General features: G+C 53.2%; 1 protein-coding gene across 6 annotated transcripts; it reads left to right on the top strand.

Annotated features, from left to right (window-relative positions):
• Positions 1-2,272: 2,272 nt before the first annotated feature.
• Positions 2,273-23,865, top strand: BIK (BCL2 interacting killer). 6 transcript variants are annotated; one of them, XM_053586280.1, is made up of 6 exons: positions 2,317-2,359; positions 17,962-18,055; positions 19,353-19,490; positions 21,410-21,508; positions 22,678-22,798; positions 23,404-23,864. In XM_053586280.1, exons 3-6 carry the CDS (start codon positions 19,360-19,362, stop codon positions 23,467-23,469), a joined length of 417 nt encoding a protein of 138 aa, XP_053442255.1. In that variant the 5' UTR covers positions 2,317-2,359; positions 17,962-18,055; positions 19,353-19,359; the 3' UTR covers positions 23,470-23,864. The 6 variants fall into 6 exon arrangements, with proteins under 6 accessions (XP_053442253.1, XP_053442255.1, XP_053442256.1 ...); XM_053586279.1 differs by lacking the exon at positions 2,317-2,359 and adding an exon at positions 2,367-2,485; XM_053586278.1 differs by lacking the exon at positions 17,962-18,055 and having other exon boundaries at positions 2,273-2,359.
• The last annotated feature ends 1,455 nt before the right edge of the window (positions 23,866-25,320 follow it).

Below are 25,320 nucleotides of genomic sequence, written 5' to 3'. Positions count from 1 at the left end.
CCAGCTGCTCTCACCTGCCCTTACCCCTCTTTCTGACCTTTGTTCCTGGAAGTCCTGTCCTCACTTCCCTCAAGTTTACAAAAGGTCACCTCTTTACCAGGGTTCTTCTGACAACCCTGGCTAAAGGACCCCTGCCTCCCACTACTACCACCTGCCTGTGGGCCTTCTGCTAGAAGGTGTCATCTCTAGAGCCTAACACCTACCCTATGCCTGCTGAAGTGCAGGTATCCATTAATATTTGTTAAATGAATAATTGAAAAAAGCCAATAATTGAAAAAAAACTCAACCTGAACTTGGCGCCAGAGGGGCAGCTGGGCCTCAGAACCTCCATTTGATCAGCATATCCTGATACCTTCCAGAATAAACCACCCCCAGCCCTTTCATCTCCAAATCTATCCCAAAGCTTCTATCCCAAAACTATCCTTCTAGGTAGCTGAGACTACAGATGCAAGCCACCACACTAGTCTAATGTTTACTGAACAGCTACCGTGTGCCTGGCACTGCGCTTTCAGCCTCCAGACACCTCTGCAAACAACATACACATCAACTTTTTGGCTCCTGAGACTGTGTCATTGCTTCCCCTCTCTGGAAAGTCTCACTATCTCCATCTGCAAAATGCATTTGGATAGGGCTCTTATTAGGTAGGGCTCTTATTAGGTAGTGCTCCCCACTGCTGTCAGACTGCAAGGCACCCTGTGGCTGTTAACAATAGTCAGGGTAGCCAGGCTTCTTAGGGCATAGAGATGATGCAATCTGAGGGTGGTAGAAAAGGAGGGCAAAGGGGCCCTGCAGAGTTTACGGAACTTTTATCTCCTCTGTTCCTCCCTACAGCTCTGCTGGGTAGGTGCTGTCATCCCATTTCACAGCTGAGAATGTTGAGGGAGACGTAGGTATTTTATCATCCCAGAGGTGGGAAGAACAAGGTGAGGGTATTGAACAGGTAGCAAAGGACAGCCCGGGGGGAGGGGGGCCCTCTCTGCAGCCAGCCCCTCCTCAGGTTGCAGAGAGGAGCAGGATAGAGGTAAACAAGCTTCGTTGTTGTGCTCCAACACAATCGCTACTTTGTTATTCTAGCACCGGCTTTGGCCTTCCTCTTGACAACCCACCCCTAATCTCCAGGTTTACGGATTTGAGACCCCACCCACCCCTGGGGCTGGCTCCCTCCCAGCCTGCCAAGAAATTTTCCGATTTCGCCTTTCTCCCTTGGCGTGTCAAGGCATGGGGGGTTGGGGGTGTGTCAGTGGTTCCTAGGCTGCCCACCTCCCATCCCTTTACCCGGCCTTGCAGACAGGGCTGCCCCCCAGGGTTGCGGGGGAGAGGGGCTGCAGGGAGGCGGGAGTTGGGGGAAGCCCCCTGGCTTCGGGTCTAGCGCGCTGCTTGCGGCTTCTTACCAAGTGGGAACCTCAGTGTCCACCATGGTGATACAGGCTTAAACACACCTTGGCTACCAAGGCTGCTGGCCTAAAGAGCATGCATTTTTATTTTATTTTTTCCGTGCTTAACTCTGAACAGAGAACACTTTCTTTTCTTTTTTTTTTTTTGTAGAGACAGAGTCTCACTTTATGGCCCTCGGTAGAGTGCCGTGGCCTCACAGAGCTCACAGCAACCTCCAACTCCTGGGCTTCAAGCGATTCTCTCGCCTCAGCCTCCCGAGTAGCTGGGACTACAGGCGCCCGCCACAACGCCCGGCTATTTTTTGGTTGCAGTTTGGCCGGGGCCGGGTTTGAACCCGCCACCCTTGGCATATGGGGCTGGCGCCTTACCGACTGAGCCACAGGCGCCGCCCCAGAGAACACTTTCTTAACGCGGTGTTCACGCTCATCCAACAAGTCATCTTGTCCTCTCTGAGCCTCAGTTTCCACACGGGCATAAGGGACATGAAAAGATGCACCCAGTTGTTTCCCAAACTCGCGCTCAAAGGAGAAGATCCTACACTCTTCTCACGAATTGAGCACGGAGTGCAGCGATCGGTGTAAAGAGCTCGGATTACACACCCGGGTTCGGGCACCGGGGCTGTCCACGAACAGCCCAAGGCTCACCAGATAGCTCGCTGCAAAATAGTTAGAAGGGAAGATGGGGCTTAACAGGTGCTGGGCGCCAGGAAAGCAGCGCGGGACGAAACCAGCCTACAGATCAGCAGGGGGCAGAGAGACAGTAAACAAGTAAACCCACGCACGTGTAACGGTTCTGCGGTCCTAAAGCCGTAGTCCCACTCGCCAGGCAGAGGCGGCGCCCTGGGCGGGGCGCCCGCGGGCGGGGCGGGCCTATTAGGATCCGACGTGAGCCCGGGACCAGACAGTACGCCCCCTGCCAGGCGCGCCGCGAACTCTGCCGCCGCCGCCGCCGCCGCCGCCGCGAGGTGAGTGCGAGCCTCCTACCCCGCTACCGCCGGCCGCGCCAGCCAGCCCGAGCCCGGCAATAAGCGCCCGGGCAGCTGGAAGGTTGGGGATCCCTGCCCAGGTCTCACCTCCCTGGCACGTCGCAGGTGAGTCACTTGTGAGCAGCATCTAGAGACTTCGGCTCCGAAACGTCCCCTTTCTGGCCCCGGGCTCCAGGTCCCCGCCCTGTGATCCTTCCAGCCCCAGCTCCTGCGGGCCTCAGTCTCTGCCTCGGAGCAATGGGGTGGCCTCTCCGCCTAGCGTCCCTAGGCATGACCCCTGGCCCCTGCACCGCCTTCTCGCGCAGCCTGCGGGGACTGTGCTCCGGGTCTGCGCGCCCCGTGGCGCCGCCAGCCCAGGGCTGGAACGGCACAGCCGCCGGTTCCACCGAAATAGAGAAGATGGCGTCGGGCACCTGTCCCCGCCACAATCCGAGGCTCCTCGAGGCGCCATGTACCTTCGGAAGGGTCAGCTCAGAAAGGCTTTATTTTGCTTCTCGGAGAGTCCGGAACAGGAACTTGTACGCGGAGCCGGGCGCAGCCGCCGGCCGGCACAGCCCGCGCGCCTCGCACAGGTGCGCCCCGCTGTGTCGGGGTTGGAGCTGAGCGCCAGTCCGACCTTTTTTGGCAAACCAGGAGCCCACTGGCCGGCGTGCTGAGGGTTTGTATGGTCCGGGGACGAGCTCTCTCCCGCAACCCGGGAGGGTCGGGCGGTCTGCGGGGCGTGGCGGTAACAAGCCCTGGGCTCCCTCGCTTTCGCCTCTTGGGAGCCCATCGATGGCTTTGTAAACTGACCATTGCTGCTCTTTTTTTCTAGAGTGAGGCACGACATGGGGCGGGAAGTTGTTGTTGTTGAGTGAGGCACGGCATGGGGCGGGAAGTTGTTGTTGTTGCTGCTGCTGGTGCTCTTTGTAACAATTTTTTGGTAACATTTTTGTTGTTGCTGCTGTTGTAACTCTGCCCCTGCTGTGGTCTGGGAGCTCCAGCTCCCCCAAGAAAGGGATGATTGACAGTCTTAATGTGGGAAGGCCCACATTAAGAAGGAGACAGACCTGGCCCTGAGCGGTGGCCCACTTCTGTAATCCTAGCACTCGGGGAGGCCCAGGCTGGTGGACTGCCTGAGCTCACAGGTTTGAGACCATCCTGAGCAAGAGCAAGACTCGACTCTACTAAAAACAGAAAAACTAGCTGGGGCATTGTGGCGGGTCCCTTTAGTCCCAGCTACTCTGGAGGCTGAGGCAAGAGCATCACTTGGGGCCAGGAGTTTCAGATTGCTGTGAGCTAGGCTGACAACACAGCGCTTTAGTATAGAGACTGTCTCACATAAAGAGAAGGAAGGGGGGCAGCGCCTGTGGCTCAAGGAGTAGGGTGCTGGCCCCATATACTGGAGGTGGTGGGTTCAAACCCAGCCCCGGCCAAAAACTGCAAAAAAATAGAAAAAAAGAAGAAGAAGAAAAAGAAAGGAACGAACAGGACAAACGGTCCAGCCAGCACTGGGATGGGGATGTGCCTCTTGCCTGCCTCCTGGAGCAGGAGGCCTTGTCTGGCAAGGAAATTCCAAGGCTGTCTGGCCAGAAGCCAAGCAGCAACCTCTCCACATAGCCATTGTTCAGTTGTGTGGCCTTGGACAGGCTAATCTGCCTGTCTGAACTTCAGTTTGTTCATCTGTAAAATGGGTCCCATTCAAGTTAGTAGCTTCCCTGGAGTTAACACCTTATTTCTACTTAATTTGGGCATGGATTGTTCTGTGGTTCTGTAAAGGGTCCTCTGGGGCCTTAGCTGGGCTCCCACTTGCCCAGGCCCTCCCAGAAAGCCGGAGCCAGCCCTAGTGCTGGGGCAGGTGTGCACATCTGGCTGTCCTTCCCACTCTCATCTCTTCGCTCTTTCAGGATTTGGGAGTCTCCTGCCATCTTCTGACCCCTAAGGTCACAGGGCTGTCACTGACTGATGTAGCCATGGATTCTTCACAGCCTTGCCAGTGTTAGGTATTCCGAGGTTTATTTTTACTTGTTTTTCATTTAAAATGTCAAAAGTGGGCAGTGCCTGTGGCTCAGTGAGCAGGGCGCCGGCCCCATATACCGAGGGTGGCGGGTTCAAACCCGGCCCTGGCCAAACTGCAACAAAAAAATAGTTGGGCGTTGTGCGGGAGCCTGCAGTTCCAGCTACTCGGGAGGCTGAAGCAAGAGAATCGCCTAAGCCCAGGAGCTGGAGGTTGCTGTGAGGTTGCTGTGAGCTGTGATGCCATGGCACTCTACCGAGAGCGATAAAGTAAGACTTTGTCTCTAAAATGTCAAAAGTGTCTGGGGATGCTGGCCTCTGAGGTGTGGGCATTCAGCCACTGCCTGGAACTTGTTCCCTAGGCAGCAAACTCATTTCACCAGGCTTCTAACCTGTCTCCCAGTTGGTCTTTTATTGGTGGTGAGCTCTCAGCAGCGGTATTTCTCCCCTCACCAGGGATACTGAGGCCTGTGAAATGGGGCCCTGAAACAGATCACTGGAGTGACTGGCTTAGCCTAGTCTCTGTGGGTGTCTGGTTTATCCTTTGCTATCTAGGCTCAATTCCCACCTCTGAGAAGTCTTCTCTGACTATCCTATCTCAAGGCATAGTCCCCTTCTCTCCTCCCACTGCACCTCTGCTCTAAGACCTTATTTTACCATCTTAAAGATGCTATGGCTGAAATTATCTCATGCACTTCTGTGCTCACTCAGATCTGACAAGTTCCATGAGAAAAGGAGTGACAAATGGCAGATCTCTGGTGCCTGGGTTGGATGGAGGTGCTGCATACACTTTTTAGGTGGTTACCAGATATAATATTAAAATCACACCTGTTGGGTGGCGCCTATGGCTCAGTCGGTAAGGCGCCGGCCCCATATACTGAGGGTGGCGGGTTCAAACCCGGCCCCGGCCAAACTGCAACCAAAAAATAGCCGGGCGTTGTGGCGGGCGCCTGTAGTCCCAGCTACTTGGGAGGCTGAGGCAAGAGAATCGCTTAAGCCCAGGAGTTGGAGGTTGCTGTGAGCTGTGTGAGGCCACGGCACTCTACCGAGGGCCATAAAGTGAGACTCTGTCTCTACAAAAAAAAAAAAAAAAAATCACACCTGTATTCACTGAACTGCAAAGAAACCAGAGCCCACTAAAACAGTCCAATTTTTCACTTCTAATTGTCTTTTAAATAAATGGAAGGAGTTCATTCTGGAAGGGCTCATTTGCCAATGAGTCCTGAATCTGGTACCACTGCAGGCTGCATTTCCCCTCTCCTTGGAAAGCATCCTGTTTTTAGTGAACCTATTAAGTTTGTAGACAATTAATGGCTTCTTGTTTCCCCTGCTTCAGACTTAGAGGATCCCACGAGGGTCTGGCTACGCTCTGCTCAGAACAATTCCGAGATATATTTGAGGAAGTTCTCGGCACGCTTGGGTTTTGTTGTTGGTGGCCACCAGGAAGCCAGTGGTGGGTCTGGATGGACATAGGTGGCTGCCCTTGTCCTGCCACTGGTTGGTTGGGGTTGAGTGGGGGAGTAGTACAGAATGTGAGCAAATCAGTCCATGGTCCCCAGTTCCTTGCTGGTCCTGGGGCAAGCAGGAGAGGGGCGGGGCGTGCACCAGGCAGACAGATATGGCAGCTGATTTTCCTAGTGTCAACATTAGGATGTGACAATACAAAACACCCTCTGGGCCCGCCAGGCACTGCACAGTAAACCTGTTTTTCTGGGGGTAGGGAAACCCAGTTGCCAAGACTGAGGAAGTGCAAACCAGGGAGGGCAATGTAGAGAGAAGGCTTTCTGGTTTCTGATGAGGGTCCCTGTGATTTTGAAGATTTATGATGAAGTATTCTAAATCCTGTGCGCCCTCCCCCAACCAAAAGATGACATTTATTGTGTTCCTGTCATCTGGAGCTGAGAGGCTGTTTCAAGGTGAGGGCAAAGAGATCTGCCTGCTCTGGGGAAGACCAAGATTCCCATGTGTAGTGGTGGGCCATGAACATGAAGCTGAACTTGCCCCGAGGCGGCCAGCCTGGGCATGCACCTCGCCTGGGCTCCAGCCTCCCTGGATGACGGCTACCGGTTAGTGAGCATTTCCTGCCAACTCTGCGTGCAGCACTGCCTGTCAGGGTTACACGTGCCACTTGCCAGTGGGGCTCTTCCTCCTGGTCTTGTGTAGAAGGTGACATTGAAGGCCAGTGAAGGTGTGTGTCAGTCCAGGGTCCCTCAGCTGGGAATTGCCACCACTGTGAGTCCAGGACCTGTTGAGCTCCATCTTTCATTCTCACTATTTTGCAGTGAGCTATCTGGTCCCTTGGGCTGGCCACCTCCCCGCTCCCACTTTTACTGGGTCTTTGCTCTGTGCCTGGGCCACCAGACAGAGAGGTAAATATTTAGTGAGACCTTGATGGGCTGGGTGCCTAATCCGGGTCTGTTTACCCAGGGTACTGGGACAACACGGATGAGGAGCAGTTAATTCTGTCCTGGGAGGGTGAGGAGGAAGTGATTTCTGGGTTGCTCATGCCTGTCTGGGGGATGTTTGGGGCAGAGGGAAGGTATTAAGGAGGGCTGGGGTGAGCTCAGAGGGGAGCCCCAAACACCTTTAGGAGGGCAGGAGAGCCTGAGGGTTTGTGTCTGCTTCTGGAGGTCTGAGGCCCCATGCCTTGGCCTAAATATTTCAAAACTCATTTTAGATACGCTTTTGAAATTCGACACCCTCGGACCCAGGTGGTGTCTTGGTACTTTGTCCTTTGTTAATTAATGGTGATTGAAAAGCACAGTGTTCCCCTTTTGGGGATCAGTTCAAAATTAGACAAGAGCTATTCATCTGTTACACTTCCTCTACACTTTAGAGTCAGGAAAGCACGCAGGAGAAAAATCTCTCCCCCAGTTCTTACCTTATAAATGAGGAATTAGGGGTCCAGAGGAGCAGCTTTCCAAAGTCACACAGCTGATCTGGCTCCAAAGCCAGGGGACCAGCTGGCTGAGCCCTCCTTGGCAGAGCCAGGGTCATCAAGAGCCCTGACCTGGTCTGTCTGTGCTCTAGACTGAGGAGTAGGCTTTGCCTTCTTAGATAAACAGACATTAAACCAAGGACTTGGACCATCTCTCTATAATTTACCAGGTAGAAAGGAAACAAAACTTTTTCTCTGTCTGGGTGATACCCTGTGGCTCCAGCGCCCCACATCTGCCTCTGTGCAGGTGCCCTGGAGCACTGCGGGGGAGAAGTATGATTAGAGATCTGAAAGTAGCCTCCTCTCTGTGATGCCTTGAAATTAATTTCCGGACAGTTTCAAGGTTTGAAATCTTTTATACATATATATATATATATGTATTTTAGAGACAGTCTCACTTTGTCACCCTCAGTAGAGTGCTATGGCTTCACAGCTCACAGCTACCTCCACCTCCTGGCCTTAGGCAAGTCTCTTGCCTCAGTCTCCCGAGTAGCTGGGACTACAGGTGCCTGCCACAACGCCCAGCTATTTTTTGTTGCAGTTTGTGCGGGGGCTGGGTTTGAACCCGCCACCCTCGGAATATGGGGCCAGCACCCTACTCACTGAGGCACAGGTGCCATCCCAAGGTTTGAAATCTTATTTAATCCTCACAGCAGGCCTGAGGGTGGGTCATATTTTTATCCCTGTGAGTAGTTGAGGAAATGGGCAGATCATAGTGGTCAAGTGACCGGGGCCACCCAGCACAAAGTCTCCCAGTGGAGGCTGGAGTACTAGAGGAGGCGTGGCTAAGTCTGTTCCCTCTTCCTCTGCCAACAACCCCCCTCAATTCTGTTGCCCTCTCAAAGATAGTCACTGTTAGTTTCCAGATATTTCTCCCATCCTTTTCCATTCGTATAACATGTACACAGTCATGACCAGTGAGATGTAAATATTTGCATACACGGCATTGCTGAGAAATGGTTGCCCTCATCTTGATCTAATCCCTCAGCCACTCACCACCTGTTCCTTATTGATGACATTGGATTGTTTCTAATGTTCTATATTAAATAATAATACCTAGTATTCAGAGAGTCTTCACTCCTGAGTGCCTCACCTGAATTGTCTTGTTTAATCCTCACAGCAACCCCAGGAGGTTGACTTTACAGAGGAGGAAAGTGAGGCGCAGAGAAGAAAGCTGGCTTTCCCTAGGGCTGCTTGAGCAGGCTGGTTCTGGACCCCAAGTCCCTGACCCTTCCTGGAGATGAAATTTGGGGATGATTATGTTCAAGGGGCTGTACTCATGTCCACCCCCAGCAGGGAAGGAGAGAACCTGCCTCCCTTACCCTGTCACTCTCATTATGACTTTACTATGACTTAACTGTATAGATATCCCGGAAGGACGGTGTGAAATTGATCCACATTCATTAGATACTGTAATTGTAATTTGTGTATCCACACAGCCATTCTGTTCACTTTCAGTACAGTAGTCAATAAATTCCATGTGATACTCTTTTTTTTTTTTTGAGACAGAGTTTCACTATGTCACCCTTGGTAGAGTGCCGAGGTGTTACAGCTTACAGCACCCTCAAACTCTTGGGCTTAAGCAATTCTCTTGCCTTAGCCTCCTAAGTAGTTGGGACTACAGGCGCCCCACCACAACGCCCAGCTATTTTTTTCTTGTAGTTGCCATTGTTGTTTAGCAGGTCCAGGCCAAGTTCAAACCCACCATCCCTGGTGCATGTGGCCAGTGGTCTAATCATTGAGATATGGGTGCCAAGTTATTCCTTGCAATATTCAAAACCTTATGATAAAATAGGCTTTGGATTACATGGTTTTGCCCAATTGACGGCTAATGTAAGTGTTCTGAGTACGTTTAAAGTAGGCTGGGCTAAGCTATTAATGTTCAGTAAATTACATATATGATGTGCATTTTGACTTGATATTTTCAACTTAGGATGGTTTTTATTTTATTTTTTTGTCACCCTCTGTAGAGTGCTGTAGTATCACAGCTCACAGCAACTTCCACCTCTTGGGCTTAAGTGATTCTCTTGCCTCAGCCTTCTGAGTAGCTGGGATTATAGGCGCCCAGCACAACGCCTGGCTATTTTTTGTTGCAGTTTGGCCGGGGCTGGGTTTGAACCTGCCACCCTTGGTATATGGGGCTGGTGCCCTACTCACTGAGCCACAGGCACTGCCCCTTAGGATGGGTTTATTGGCGATAGCCCCATAGTAAGTCATAGCATCTATGCAGTGTGTGGATTTGGGAAGGAAAAGGGGTTGGTTTTGTATTCTAGAAGTGGACATTCCTGAGCATACAGGGCAAAGCCCCGGGCCTGGAGGGGGTCAGAGCTGAGTAGCTCCCAGGGGAGGTAGCAGCTGGGTTACTGGAGATTGTGCTGGAAATCAAGGCAGCCAGTGGGAGTGCACTTGCTCTTCTCTGGTGGGAGACAGTGGCTGCTCAGAGGAGGTGGCGTGTGAGTCTAAGATTGGGTGGGAGTTTTGCAGTAAAGCAGGGAGGGCCCTAGGCAGAGGGAAAGGAAGTGTGGAGGCCTGGAGGCCTGACAGCTGAGCAGGCAGGGCAGGGCACAGGGAAAGAATCTTGGTGCAGGGGGCTGAGGCAGGAGGTAACCTAGGGTGAGGTGGACATCCTGTCCAGCTGCACATCTTGTGACATCTGCCCAAGGAAGCCCTTGGTTTCCTCATCTGTAGATAAGGGGATATTGTCCCCCTCCCATAGGATTGAACTTTCCATGTTTTCATGTCCGTTCTCATGCCAGCCTCAGCCTTCATGTACTTGAAGAGCAGGTGGCTCTGTGATGATGTCTCATTATTGAGCCCTTCCTGTGCCTCTCTGACAGGAACCCAGCATTTTCCATCCACCGTTGGACTCAGTGCAGAATGTTGCCTTTCAGGCCTCAGAACATTTTTGGTCAGGGCTAAGTTTGGCACTCCCCACCCCAAGTAAAGAGAACCCTTTGGGTAGCAATCTGCATTGCTAAGTCAGTGTCATTTTGGAAGCTGAAGGTGGCATGACTGCCATCTGTGAGATGGGGTACACTTTCCTTCTGGGGAACGGTTCTGCCAGTGAAAAGGAAGTGGTTCTCCAAGAATGTGAAGGTCCCAAAGAGGGCAGTCCTTCCCTGAGGTGACAGCAGCTCTGGTCCACTGGACCCCAGCGAATGTCTCTGCTGAACCTGGTTTTTATTTTTTATTTTTTTTTATTTTAATTTTTTTTGTAGAGACAGAGTTTCACTTTATGGCCCTCGGTAGAGTGCCATGGCATCACACAGCTCACAGCAACCTTCAACTCCTGGGCTTAAGCGATTCTCTTGCCTCAGCCTCCCGAGTAGCTGGGACTACAGGCGCCCGCCACAACGCCCAGCTATTTTTTGGTTGCAGTTTGGCCGGGGCCGGGTTTGAACCCGCCACCCTCGGTATATGGGGCCGGCGCCTTACCGACTGAGCCACAGGCGCTGCCCTGAACCTGGGTTTAAAGTACATCAGGCCAGTGGGCAGGACTGAGTGGCCCTGCCTCCAGGAGTCCATTCCAAGCTGCACTTGACAAATTACTGAACAACTCCCATCTACCACCATAGATGAATTTGCAAGTTTTAGCCAAAGAAATTCCTTCCTTCCTCTCTCCCCTCTCCCATCTCCACTCTCCCTTCCTGGCTCTTTCTCTACCCCTCCCTTACCCCGTTTTCCTTTTTCCCAGTTATTTCTCCATCACTTACAGAAGATACCGTGATGTGAACTTCCTGATGTGACCGTGAGGACAAATGTCAAACATTTCGGACAAACTCAATCCATTAACAACTGTTTGTACTTTAGTTTTGAATGGGTGTTGTCAGCCACAGACATGTTAGCAAAATTTTGAAATTACAGGGCATATGCTAAAACTTGAATGTCCCCGCCTCTCTCGCAGGCACGTCGTCTCCTTCCTCATCTCATTTCTGTTTGTCGGTTTACCCTTTTTACTCGGGTGGAGGCATAGGTGTGAACCGTTTTCTTCTTGCTTTTTTTTGAGACAGAGTCTCCCTATGTCACCCTCGGTAGGGTGCTATGGCGTCACAGCTCACAGCAACTTCCAGCTCCTGGGCTTAGGTGATTCTCTTGCCTCAGCCTCCCGAGTAGCTGGGACTACAGGCGCCCGCCGCAATGCCCGGCTATTTTTTTGGTTGCAGTTCAGCTGGGGCCGGGTTTGAACCCGCCACCCTCGGTATATGGGGCCGGCGCCTTACCGACTGAGCCACAGGCGCCACCCGAGAGGCAAGGTTTTTTTTTTTTTTTGTAGAGACAGAGTCTCACATTATGGCCCTCGGTAGAGTGCCGTGGCGTCACACGGCTCACAGCAACCTCCCAACTCCTGGGCCTAAGCGATTCTCTTGCCTCAGCCTCCCGAGCAGCTGGGACTACAAACGCCCACCACAACACCCGGCTATTTTTTGACTGCAGTTTGGCCGGGGCTGGGTTTGAACCCGCCACCCTCGGTATATGGGGCCGGCGCCTTACCCACTGAGCCCCTGATAGGAAATGGCAGAGAAAAGTGTCTTTTCAGCCTCTCAGCAGCCCTGGAGACTGTGCTATTTCTGTGCAGAAGAATCAGCAGGGCTCAGGTTAGGGGACTCCCAGCAGGGGCAAAGCTGGGAGTGGAACCTGGGTCTGTGCGGCTGCAAGGTCAGGGCATTTCCTGGAGGGCTGTGCTTGAGTTGAGCAGCTTCCCGGGGCGTTGCATCACCTCATGCTTATGGTCCAGGGTCAGGATGGTGGTTACTGGGAGGAGGGGGCAGGTGGTTTCCCAGCCAGCTCCACCCTGCTGACTCTTCCTGTGACACGCCTCATACCTCCTCCTCTCAGTCTGTCCATCTGTGAAATGAGAAGTGTCATTCCCACCTGCTGGACCTCAGCGGGACTGGGGAGATCTTGTAGGGCTGAGGTTCCACCCGGAGCTCCACCCTGGCACTGTGCCCTGCAGCTCACCTCCCATCCCTACCCCGTTTGTTGTACATTTCTTGAAGGCTGCCGCCGGCCCATCTCCTTGCTTGGGTTTCACAGGACCTGGGAGGGAGATGGCATTTCTTCCATTTCCCAGATGAGCTGATGTCACACAGCCCAGTACAGAGCTGGTCACCAAGTGTAGGCTGCTGGGTCCAGCACCTGCCCCCTCCAACTCAGCCCCACAGGCCAGGGTGCGGTGCTCTTTTGCCCATGTTAGATTTGCATCTTAACCTCTTTGGGGTAAAATAGGGCTCCAGACTGGGGACTGATTTTTCCACTGGTTTTTCCACTGGTGAGTGTCTAGTTGAGTGTGGGCTGCAGCCTGAGTGGGGACACAGGGTAGGTGTGTTTTCTTTTCACCAGAAAAGGGTTTCAGCTACATATTTGCAAATTTCCTGGAAAAAGAAGTAGATGATAAAAGCCAGTTTGGTTTCCTGCAGTGCAGCTGCAATGCATTGACACAGGGGTCCTCTGGGAATACTTTGCCTTAATTTATTCATTCAACAAACAGCAGTCTGCTCTAGGCAAGCCCTGGGGCTGTGGACTGGGACTCAGCTGTTTCGTAGCAGCTCACTCTGTCAGGTCTATTAACATGGATCCTATCACTCCTTCTCACAGCAGTCCTGTGAAATTGGTGTTACTACTACTTCCCTTCTAGAAGTAAGGACATGTGAGGAACAGAGAGGTTGATTAACGGGCCCAAGGACACGCAGCAACCTGGTTCCAAAGTCCATTCTCTAAACTACCATAGGCAGGAAAGTGGGCAGCAGCTAGTGTGGTCTGCTGGGGACACAGGAAACAAGGCCCGCAGGAAGCCCAAGGAGGCCCCCGACCAGATTCTCTGTCTGAACTGAGTTTTTATTATTTTGTTTTATTTATTTATTTAGTTTTTGAGACAGTCTCATTTGGTTGCCCTCGGTAGAGTGCCATGGTGTCATAGCTTACAGCAACCTCAAACTCGGGGGCTCAAGAGATCCTCTTGCCTCAGGCTCCTGAGTAGCTGGGTCTACAGGTGTCTGCCACAGCACCCGGCTATTTCTTTTTTTTAGAGACAAGGTCTCACTCTTGCTTAGGATAGTCTCAAACTTGTGAGCTTAAGCAGTCTACTTGCCTTGGCCTCCCAGAGTGCTGGGATTACAAGTGTGAGCCACTACACCCGGCCCTGAACTGAGTTTTTAAAGAACGCGTGGGATTAGGCTAGTTTGAGGATGGCCATACAGCGGGCACTGCATGTGCCGAAATTCTCAGGCAGGACACGCCCAGGCATAGTGTACAGAAGCATGTTTTATTGAGTGTGGTCAGAGTAGGGCTACAAGAGGGAGGGCCCTTTCATAGGTGTGGCAGAACTTTTAAGGGGGTCTGAGAGCCAGATAGCAGTGAGAGGGTCTGGTCTGAGACTGCTGTCTTGTAAGGGTTCAGATTAAAGAGCCCAGCTGTAGGCCAGTGACCAGCAGAGAACCCGGAGCTAGTGCCAGCCAGGAGCTGATAGGCTCTCAGGTCCCCCCGGGTTGGTGGGGTGGCCAGGAGAGGCCACAGTAGGAGGAGGCAGCTGTAGGGACCTGGGGTGGGCCCAGCTCCCTGGCCGCATTGTTTTCCCTCTGAGATCCAGAGCCCAAGGCCCAGCTAGTGACAGAGGCTTCTTCTGTCACACCAAGTCTGAAGGGCACGGCCTGGGGACTTACCCACAGCCTGTGATAGCAGGTGCTCAGAACAGCAGCCAGGGTTATAACAAGCAGTGGTGCTTGTTCTTGCCTGGAAAAGAAGCCTCGTTCATTCAGGATCATTATTCCAAATTACAAAAGATGGGGAAACTGAGGCTGGGAGGGAGGGTGAGTGGTTGAGTTAGGCTTTAAATCCAGGGTGAAACTGGCAGCTGTGTCCCGGGCCCATTCGGACAGGAGGGGCTTGGAGTCTTAAAGGAAGGTGGAGAGTGGGTGACTGACCGGCTTCCCATGTAGGCCCAACCTACTGTGCTGCAGACCCTGGCAGAGCAGCCCGCCCTGGGCCTGGGACCCTCATCCTGTGGAGTGTCTGCTGGGTGAGGGGGATGTGAGGACAGTGGGTGAGCTGTCACAGGGTCCCACTGTGCCCTCTTCCTGTGGAACATTGAGAGATTGTCTTGCAGCAGGGGAGGAAAAGGGGAGGAGGGGCAGATGCAAAGTAGGGCTAGAGCTGCTTTCCCAGGGAAATGACCGTTTGCATAGACACCACTCCCTCCCAGGACATCCAGAGGTTCTGGATTCAGATCTTAAATACCGCCTTAACACACGTGCTGCCTACTCTCCATGCAATGTCAACATCCCACCCACGAAAATCCATTGTCTGGGTCTTTAATGTACTTTAAAGGAGTTTTAAACTTCTGTGCATCCTAGATTAGGTTCATTTATGACCAAAAAGGCTTATTTTTCTAGGGGCACCGGCCACGTTCTCTGGGGCTGGTGGGTTTGAACCTGGCCTAGGCCTGCTAAGCAACAACAACAACAACAAAAATAGCCCGGTGTTGTGGCAGGCACCTGTAGTCCCAGCTACTCGGGAGGCCGAGGCCAGAGAATTGCTGAGGTTGCTTGGAGCTATGACACCACGGCACTCTATCCAGGGTGACAAAGTGAGACTAAAGATGTATTTAATTAATTTTTTTTTTTTTTTTTGTAGAGACAGAGTCTCACTGTACCGCCCTCGGGTAGAGTGCCGTGGTGTCACACGGCTCACAGCAACCTCTAACTCTTGGGCTTACGCGATTCTTCTGCCTCAGCCTCCCGAGCAGCTGGGACTACAGGCGCCCGCCACAACACCGGCTATTTTTTTGTTGCAGTTTGGCCGGGGCCGGGTTTGAACCCACCACCCTCGGTATATGGGGCCGGCGCCTTACCGACTGAGCCACAGGTGCCGCCCTAATTAATTTTTTTTATAAAGATGTATTTATTTTCTACTATATTCTGGTTGACAAATAGGAATTCTGTTGACTTTTGTGTGTTAATCTCGTATGTGGCGGTTGTAACTCCACTGCTAGTTCTAGGTGTCTTAGTCTGTTTCATGTTACTGTAAAAGAATGCCTGAGACTGGCTGACTCCTAAAGGACAGAGACTTACTTCTTACAGTTCTGGAGGTTGGGAATTTCAATGTTGAGGACCATATCTCGTGAATGCAAAGGTGCTGTGTCGTCACCATGGCAGGAGGTGAACGGGCAAGAGGGGAGGAAGGAGGCTGAGCTTAGCCTTTTATCAGGAATCCATGCCCCTGACACCTAACCCACCCCAAGCACTCAGGACCTGATGGCCACCTAAGGTCCCACCTGAACATTGTTGTATTGGGACTAATTTTCCAACAGTGCAGCAAAATGGACAAGGTACATGGGTTCTGCTGGTTGAAGATGGTGTCCTTGTCTAAAAGGGGTGCTGAGCTATTGGTCAGTGCTATGGGGCTCCTGTGAGTCCAAGTTTGGCCTGGGTAAAGGGGTTTGCTACATTAGCACATCCCATGCAAAAGCACCACCCCTGAATTAAAAGGCAGTGGCAGGCTCAGCGCCTGTGGCTCAAGCGGCTAAGGTGCCAGCCACATACACCTGACCTGGTGGGTTCAAATCCAGCCTGAGCCCGCCAAACAACAACGGCTGCAACCAAAAAATAGCCGGGCATTGTGGTGGGTACCTGTAGTCCCAGCTACTTGGGAGGCGGAGGCAAGAGAATCACTTGAGCCCAGGAGTTGGAGGTTGCTGTGAGCTGTGATGCCACAGCACTCTACCCAGGGCAACAGCTTGAGGCTCTGTATCAAAAAAAATAAATAAATAAAAGGCAGTGGCAGTTGTAACTGCTAGTTCTAGGTGAGGCCGGGCACCATGGCTCACACCTATAATCCCAGCACTTCAAGTGGCTGAATTTGGAGGACTTGGGTGACAAAGTTCAAGTTCAGCTTAGGCATTATAGTGAGACTCTCTCTCTAAAAAAAGGGCACATGAAAGTTAAGTCATCTCTGGCTTGTCTGGCCTACTACAAAAGTGGCTTCAAACCACACTCACTTTGGTTATCCAATGTTTTCTAAACGTTCACCTCTTTGCATTATAGATTGATCTAAGTTTACCTATTATTTTTAACTGCTACCAAGCACTCCCTGTGACAAGTGTGTCAAGATTTTTGTTGTTGTTGTTTGAGACAGAGTCTCCTTATGTCGCCCTCCATAGAGTGCTGTGGCATCATAGCTCATAGCAACCTCAAACTCCTGGGCTTAAGCAATTCTCTTGCCTCAGCCTCCCAAGTAGCTGGGACTACAAGTGCCCGCCACAATGCCCAGCTATTTTTTGTTGTTGTTGTTGTTGTTATTGTTGTTTAGCAGGCCTGGGCTGGATTTGAGTCCACCAGCCCTAGTGCATGTGGCTAGCACCCTAACCACTGAGCTACGGGCACTGAGCCTGTGTCAAGTTTTTTGTGTCCAGAATGGTATCTCTTGGGTATTTACAGCTTATACAAATACCAGGATCCTCCCTATAGAGTGTCCCCATGCCCTGGCCCAATGGTTTAGGGGAGTTGCTGAGGCTCCGGCTTTGAGCTTACAACTGTCTGTAGGTGCCCTCAGCAGGTGGCAGCCCTACTCCCTCCCCCTCCCTGGGGTGCTGGGGGCCATCTCCTCCACTCACTAGGTCAGACCTGGCAGTTTCTCCGCCCATGGTGGAAGGTTACCTGACAGGTGTGGGCTGTTTGTGTCTTTGTGGCTGTGTTTACCAGTCTGAATCCTCCAGTCCAGCTCCTGTTAGCATAGGGTTTTCATCTGAAACAGATCAAACCTCTTTTCAGCTTTCCTCTTAGGGAACTGAAACAGACATCTCTTTGCCTCTCAACAGAGACATTCTGGGTGTTTTTTTTCTCCTCCAACTCCCCCATGAAGAACAGTGCTATCCTGTGGTTTCTCCCTAAAAGGCTGGAGTGCCCCACACCCCATACTCCTGCCGAGGCTGATGACATCACCCTGCACTCCCAGTTCCCTGACTGTGCCTTTTGAATGCATTGTTAATGACCTGCCTCAAGTCAGTCCCAGGACACCTGGAGGGGCCAAAGCTTCCTGTTCCCCTAGCCCCTGCCTGGCTCTGGCATTTGTAGCCATCTCTTTTTAATGCTGAAAGCAGTAAATGAGCAAGCAAGTGTCCCAGGATAGAGGGCAGTGCTATTCGTATTGTCTGCAGCCACTTCAGGGACCAACTTCGTTCTGCCTGTTCTGGGGTGTGGGAGACTTGGGCCTCTGTCCCTTCTTGGTTCAGTCCTAAACGTCACCAGCCAGTGTCTGGTCAGAACAAAAAATCCAGTAAGTTAGAGGAGTGTGCTGTCAGACGTAAAGAATTAAAGAATTACAAGTTTAAAAGACCCAGGGAGTATTGTAAGCAAATAATGGGCTAAAGGACAAAGGTCATAATGGTTAGTGTCTACTGTGTCACAGCATGCCAGGCACCAAGCCTGTTCAAAGTACTGGACGTGGGGAACCCTCCTTTTATGGAGACAGAATCTCACTCTGTCACCCTGGGTAGAGTGCTGTAGTGTCATCATGGCTCACAGCAATCTCAAACTCCTGGGCTCTAGTGATCCTCTTGCCTCAGCCTCCCAAGTAGCTTGGACTATAGGCACCTGCCATAACACCCAGCTAGTTTTTGTTTGTTTGTTTGTTTGTTTTTGTTTTCTATTTTTAGTAAAGACGGGATCTTGCTCTTGCTCAGCCTGGTCTTGAACTCATGAACTCAAGCAACCCATCTGCCTTGGAATCCTAGAGTGCTGGGATTACAGGTGTGAACAACCATTTTCTGGCCGGGATTCCTTTATTTCATCCTCCCCTAGCCCAGTGAGGGATCCGCATCAACCCATTTCGCCGAGGAGGCAGCTGAGCAGGCTGGGGGCAGTGGCTCACGGGCTACTAACTGACAAAGCTGGGATTTGAACTAGGCCTCTGGATTCCAGGATCACACTTTACACCATCATACTCTGGACCTAAGGCAGTTTGGTACAGTGTGGGGTAAATTTTGGTGAATCAGGTCACAGAATCCTAGCCAGAGATCATTAGTGATATACTTATTCACCTGAGAATTCACACTTACAATAGTTAGGTTATTGGCTGCAAGGAACCAGAAACTCAGTGAACGGACTCTTGAACACATTGGTTTTTTTCCCCACACACACGGTGAGAGGCAGGCAGTGACTTATGGGCCACAGTGGCTCAGCGGTCGGGTCTAGTCTTGGTTGGCTGCTGCTGCTCTGGCCACAGGAGGAAGAGCTGCCCTGCCTGTGTCCGCTCCCTGCTGCCACACCCAACATCTGTGTCCTCTGAGACCTCATTGGCCAGCAGTGAAGTACACCGCCACCACCAGCTAGGAAATGAGGAAGAAGGGGAGATGGTGATTGGCTTAATAAGGACACGGGGCCACCCCAAAGAAAATGGGTGTCCTATTAGCAAAGAGCCAGGGGGAAATGGGTATCAGAGGCGCCTGCACACAGGTCTGCAGATGCTGTGTGGAGTGATCATGTGTTCAGCAAAAAGATGGGAGGAATTGTTTTTTTTGGCCGGGGCTGGGTTTGAACCCACCACCTCCAGCATATGGGGCCAGTGCCCTACTCCTTTGAGCCACAGGCGCCGCCCGACGGGAGGAATTGTTAACGGTTCCTCTGGGAAATGGGGTTAGGATGACTTGCTCCATTTTGCCTTTTTTGCTTTTCTTGCCCCAGAGAAATAGCAGATACCACAAAATAGGAGTCATTCTCAGCTAGTGGTGCTGAGGAACTGGGCCTGGTGGAGCCGGCGTCAGTCCCCTCTGTTGGCAGCAGATGCCTGGGCTTCCCAGTTTGGACACTGGCCTCGTGAGGTCCAGTGTTAGAGGCCACCTTATATTCGTGCTTTACAGCAGGGACCCCTTCTGAGAGCAGAGGCTTGGTAGCTGGCACAGCCAGCGTGCAGCAGCATTCGTGTCTCGGGAGCTGGGTTGGGCGACAAGACCGAGAGTGGGTGGGGTAAGGGGCGAGTGTCTCATGGGTGAAGCCCCACACTGCTTAGGTCAGGGGGGTCCGCTCATACTGTGTCTCTCTGCCCCAGAGGAGAAATGTCGGAAGGAAGGCCAATCTCCATGGACCAATTAATGGAGCCCTTCTCATTTGAGCAGCTCCTGGAACCTCTGACAATGGAGGTTCTTGGCGTGACCGAGCCCAACCCCATGGAGTGCCTGGAAGACAGGTAGGTTCCCGGGCATGCTGTGGGGTGGAAGAGCAGGCCTGTGTGAAGAAGGGAGCCTCTGTGGATGGCCAGCACCTCCCCCATACACACACAGAGCTCAGAAGGAGAAAATTCCCCGGGTGTGGTCATGGAGGCCCGTGACCAGGTGCATGACTGCACTCCCACCCGACTCTGGGGCTTCTGCCTGCTCTGCCATCAACTCACACACAGGGACCCCTCAGCACCCAGCATGCTCATGGTCCCAGGACGGGCCCTGGGCACTGGCTGCCACAGTGGCTCAAGCCTTTGGCTTTAGGGAACTAGACATGGGGCTGTCCTGACCTGCAGGCCACATCAAGTTCTCTCGAAGGATGTGGGGTTCCCCTTTATAAGCAAGGAACCTGGGGAGGACCTGAGGAAGCCACACGATTCCTGGCTCTGGCTGCAGTGGCAGGAATCACCAAGACAGGCAGGAAGCCAGGATCTCCCAGAACTGCAGGGCCCCTAAAGGTGGCAGGACTGCCAGCTGGGGTAGAGGTGGGACCTGAGCCCAGCACTCTGCCAGCTGCACCCTGCTGTGTCCAGGCTCAGCAGCTGCCCAGCAGCAGGGAGCATGTGTATGTTTATTCCTCCTGGTGCAGACAGGAGAGAGAGGGCCAGGGGCTGCTGGCCTCCATCCACCCTGAGCTGGAGAAGACGGCTAGCCGCCACCCCCTCCCCCACCCCACCCCCAACGGCTGCTGCATCAGCTGCAGGGTTCTGGGTGTTTCTTTTAGGATTTTTAGGCATTAAGGTCCTGGATGTAGGGTTTGTGCTAGTCAGGATTTTAGAGCCTGAGGGGCCTGAGGGCCATCTGGCCCCTCCCTCCTCCTCCTCGCTCTATTAAATAGACGAGGGCAGGGGCTATTAGGACAGGACAGTGTTTCCTGAGGTCCCACAGGGATTGGGCTACATCCCTGACCCAGCTTGTCCAGTCCGCCCTCCATCATACTTTCTCCCCCCATCCCCACCACCCCAGAGTAAGGAGCTCAGACCTGGGAGGCAGCAGGGTGCTGGGGGCCCCTCTGCCTGGAAATTCCCAGCTAAGCTGCCCGGTCATCAGGATGGAATGTGGCAAACCCAGAGGGCAGGGCTGAGGCCCAGCAGCTCTGAGCCAGGCAGGGAAGGCGGGAGGGGGATTTTTTAGTCTTTGTGTGTGCGTCCATGTGTAGAGCACCTCAGCCTCTGTTTCACTCTGGGATTTGATTTAGGGGTGGGGGACCCAGGCAGGAGCTTCCATTCCCAGAGGCATGATGACAATAGGGTTGGTTTCAGGATTGAGGACCAGAGAGGAGTCAGTTCTTGGCAACCCCCTTGCCCCACCAAGGAGGGGGTAAGTTGAGACTCCTGTGGGAAACCAGCCTTTGTCATCCGGGGGGGGTCAGCACCCCTACATCTACCCTCCCCATGGTCCAACATCCCCTCCAAGCCCCACCAGGCGGGCCTGTCCCAGGCTTCTCCGGGGAAATCAGGGCACTGAGGTTCTCTGGGCATCTGTTTATCCATAGTGCACAGGTAGGCTGCCCCGGGAGCCTGCCACACTGTTCCCCCAGGCATCCCAGGTACAAGTGTCTACTCCCCTCCTATCCCATAAATCTCAGACCATGCCCTCTTACCAGATGGCTGGGACAGGCACCCCCATGGCGAGCCCGGCAGGGATGTCTTTTGAAATGGCTGGCACCTCAGAATCCACCCATGGGTGGGACCTTGAGGGCTTCTATAAAGCAAAGTGGCTGCCAGAGGAGGGACATGGGAAGACTCGCTCACTGCCTGCCCCAAATCAGACACTGCCCCTCACCTCTAGACCACTCCTGGTCCCACCAGAAACTTCATCTAGGTGGGGCTGGGTGCCACTGGCCTCACCACAGCCACACTCTGACTGCCAAGTGTGCTCCCTACAGTGACCTGGTGGCCCTGCGTCTAGCTTGCATTGGGGATGAGATGGACCTGCATCTCAGGAGCCCCCGACTAGCCCAGCTGTCCAGGATGACCATGCACAGGTAACCAGGCTGGGACCTTCAGCTCCTGGGGAGGGGCCCTGGGTCAGTGGGTGGGCCCAGAACCCAGCACAGGCCTGGGCCTCAGGAAGCACTGGGAGAAAGTGGCCCTGAACTTCCTAGATAGTTCGGAAGCTCTTGGCTTGTCCCAGCCCCTGCTCCTGGGGCTGACACCTGCCATCACTCTGTTCTGGGCCTGGGCAGTAACACAGCTGAGCCAGGAGCCCTTTTCTTTTCCTCATCAAGTGAAGATTGTACCCTTTCAAGAGGGTCTTTTTTATTTTTTTGAGACAGTCTCTCTTTGTCCCCCTTAGTAGAGTGCCATGGTGTCATAGCTCACAGCAACGTCAAAATCCTGGGCTCAAGCGATCCTCTTGCTTCAGCCTCCCAAGTAGCTGGGTCTACAGAGGCCTACCACAATGCCTGGCTATTTTATTTACTTACTTATTTTTTGAGACAGAGTCTCATTATGTTGCCCTGGGTAGAGTGCTGTGTCATCACAGCTCACAGCAACCTCAAACTCTTGGGCTTAAGCGATTCTTTTGCCTCAGCTTCCCAAGTAGTTGAGGCACCTGCCACAACACCCGGCTATTTTTTGGTTGTAGTTGTCATTTTTGGCAGGCACGGGCTGGATTCGAACCTGCCAGCTCCAGGGTATGTGGCTGGTGCCCTAGCTGCTGAGCTACAGGTGCCTCCCTATTTTTTTTTTTAGAGACATGATATCTATTGCTCTTGTTCAGGCTGGACTCAAGCAATCCACCTACCTCGGCCTCTCAGGGTGCTAGATGACAGGCATGAGCCACCATGCCCTGACTTAAAGAGGGTCTTGACTTAAAGGGACTCGCTGGATGAGCTAGGATCCTAAGTCAGGAAGGCAGGACCTCTCAGCTGTCTTCTGGGGAGGAATTCATAGGCAGAGTGCCCTCCCCAGCATCCTACAGAGTGGGTTTGGTATTCCACAGGTCCAAGCCCCTGGTGGGCTGGCGGACAAATGGGGAAGAAACAGGAAATCAGAATGAATTTAACCACAAACAGCACATGCAAAGAGGGACCAGGGTGGCAATGGGGGTGAGAGGACAGGATCTCTGTTCCCCACATCTGTGACAGTGCACTCAAGTGGTGTCTGCCTGCTTCTGTCGTAACAGCTGTGCTCCCTTGTGTGTGTTTTGTAGCCTGGGTCTATCCTACAACCAGACCGACGGTCAGGGCGTCCTCGGAAGTGTTATTGGCGGTTTCACCAACCTCAGGGAGAAAATAGCAGGGTTCTGGAGATCCTTGAGCCCCGGGCGCTGGGTAAGAGCCTCGATTCATGACTCTGATGTGCACTGATGCCAGTGGGGGCTGTCTGGTTGGGACATCCTCTGGTTTGCCACAGTCCCCACCACTCCCTGTCACCACCTGTTTGTGCATCTGCCTGGTCCCACTGGCTTTCGGGGTTGAGACTGCAGGTCTCATGCATGAGGTGACCCCACAAACCAGAGGCTGTGTGCAGGCCTGGTTTTCCCTCTGCCAGGAACGGCTTCATCTGGCAGACAGGACCCTCTCCTGGCCAGGACAGGTGTCTCCTCCTGAGCAGCTTTCCTGGCCAGCCTTTTCTCATGCCTCCTCAAGCTACTGCTGTCCACCAGGGCAGCGGGTGCCCCTTACCCGTGTTTGCACAGTGTCTTCACCTGTGGTGCAAAGAATTGGCTGCCCGGTCCAGGCTGGACTGCTGTTTCTTCTCAGGGCCACGTCTCTCTTCTCCCTCCCTCTCCTGAACTCAGTTATTTCTCTGGTCTCAGCTTGTTCTGGCTCCCTCCCGTGCTGGGGAGGCACTCCTTCCTGCACCCCACTATCACCCTGTCTAGGCTCTCACCCTGTCTGTCTGGCTCGGGCCTCACTGCTGCCTTGCTTTTCAGGTGCTGCTGCTGCTGCTGCTCCTGGTGCTGCTGCTGGGGGCGGGCCTGCACCTGCTGCTCAAGTGAGGCCCCTGCAGCCTGGGGTGGGGCTGGACCCCCCCCCTTCCCCGACCACTGCCCTGGAGGTGGTGGCTGCTGTGGTTTCTTTGTCTTTTTAAATACAGTTTTTTGATCTCTTTTTATATTTAAACTCAGAGATAGTGCTGGGACACTGCTGAAGTTTTGTACTCAGTTTATGTTTTTTTTTCCAGATTTTGTTTTTTGTAAGACAAATGAATTTGTTATACCTCTGGGCTTATGAGGCAGCTCTGCTGGGCCTGCTCTCCTGACCTTGACCTAGCCCAGGAGGCATCCTGTCCCCAAGAGGAGGCCTTCCTGTGCTGCTGATTGGTCATGCAGCAGGCAGCGGGGGGAGTGCTGGTCACACCCCCGTGTCTGTGATGCCCCCACCGGAGAATATACTGGAATGGGTTTCTGCGAGAGCTCAATAAACTGTTGGTTTGCAGCCATCTCTGGTCCTCTCTGGGGGTCTGCAGCACCTGGGAGGGTAGAGGTAGGTCAGGCTGCTAATCTCCCCCTGCGCCTGAGGACCACAAAAGCCATCTTGGGGTTTGCAAAGATATATGGTATCCTTGCCATGCCCTTATGCCTAAAATCCACTGTTAGGGATTATTTCCTTCGGGCTTTCAGTGCCTCTTAAAATGAGAGTTCCTATCCCCTTCCCTGCACACACCCACCATGGCTCTGCTCACAGAGGGGCATGGTGTGGGGTGGGTGCCTGCCCCAGGCCTTGGCCTAGGGGCATTTCTAGACCCTACCAGGACCCCCCCCCCCCTCCACTTCAAATGGTGTACCTGGGCTGGGCTGGACCACAGCCTTCCAGGGGCCCCTGTAACCTTGTACCTTTGGCAGCCTTGTCACCTTCCCAGCCAGGCCCTTTCTGTACCCTGGCTCTAGGCTGATCAGCAGATGGAGCTGCACCAATAGCCAGCAATAGCCAGGCTGGGCAATCCCTGCTTCCTGCTCACACCCATCCGCACCCGGCCCTCAAAAGTAAAGGGCCCCCATGGCCCCTTAAATGCTTCAGCTCCCCAAGGTCTGGCTCTTTTCCAGGCTTTGTTGCCCAGGCCAGCCTCAGATCCCGGTCTCCTCCTAGCTGGGACTGCAGGTGTGAGTCACCATTGGCCCTCTGCAGCTTTGAGACCTTGGCTTCACCCCCTTTATCTGTTAACTTTTTTTTTTTTTTTGCGGTTTTTGGCTGGGGCTGGGATTGAACCTGCCACCTCTGGCATATGGGGCCAGTGCCCTACTCCTTTGAGCCACAAGCGCCGCACTATCTGTTAACTTTTTTTTTTTTTGTAGAGACAGAGTCTCACTTTATGGCCCTCAGTAGAGTGCTGTGGCATCACACAGCTCACAGCAACCTCCAACTCCTGGGCTTAGGTGATTCTCTTGTCTCAGCCTCCCGGGTAGCTGGGACTACAGGCGCCCACCACAACGTCCGGCTATTTTTTGGTTTGCAGTTCAGCCGGGGCCGGGTTTGAACCCGCCACCCTCAGTATATGGGGCCGGCGCCCTACCAACTGAGCCACAGGCGCCGCCCCTATCTGTTAACTTTTATTTGGAATCACACAGTTCCCAGGAAAGGGAGGACTTCCCACCTCAGACAGAGGCTTGGAAGTGGTCCCAGAGTTGGCCTGGTGTGTTGACACCCAAGCCCTTGGGGACCCACTACAGAATCACCATGACTAGGACGACAGGTCACCTTTTCCAGGAAGCCCTCCCTGACCGCCCAGCCCCCAGCTCGCTTCCTCCTGCAGTCAGGATAAGCCGTCCCAGGCATGTGCCCACTGCACCCACCGTGTACTTGGGGCCGGGTGCCTGTGGATCTTCAGGAGCCCAGGGCTCTTCAGGAGG

This window comes from Nycticebus coucang, chromosome 3 (assembly GCF_027406575.1).
Source record: "Nycticebus coucang isolate mNycCou1 chromosome 3, mNycCou1.pri, whole genome shotgun sequence".
NCBI lineage: Eukaryota > Metazoa > Chordata > Mammalia > Primates > Lorisidae > Nycticebus > Nycticebus coucang.
This window is presented reverse-complemented; position numbering and strand designations above follow the sequence as displayed.

Excerpts from the sequence above, each read along its gene's own strand:
- BIK (XM_053586281.1), top strand. The coding sequence starts at position 19,360 with ATGTCGGAAGGAAGGCCAATCTCCATGGACCAATTAATGGAGCCCTTC. Across the intron at positions 19,491-21,409 it reads ATGGAGTGCCTGGAAGACAG|TGACCTGGTGGCCCTGCGTC; the intron begins GTAGGTTCCCGG and ends TGCTCCCTACAG. Across the intron at positions 22,799-23,403 it reads CCTTGAGCCCCGGGCGCTGG|GTGCTGCTGCTGCTGCTGCT; the intron begins GTAAGAGCCTCG and ends CTTGCTTTTCAG.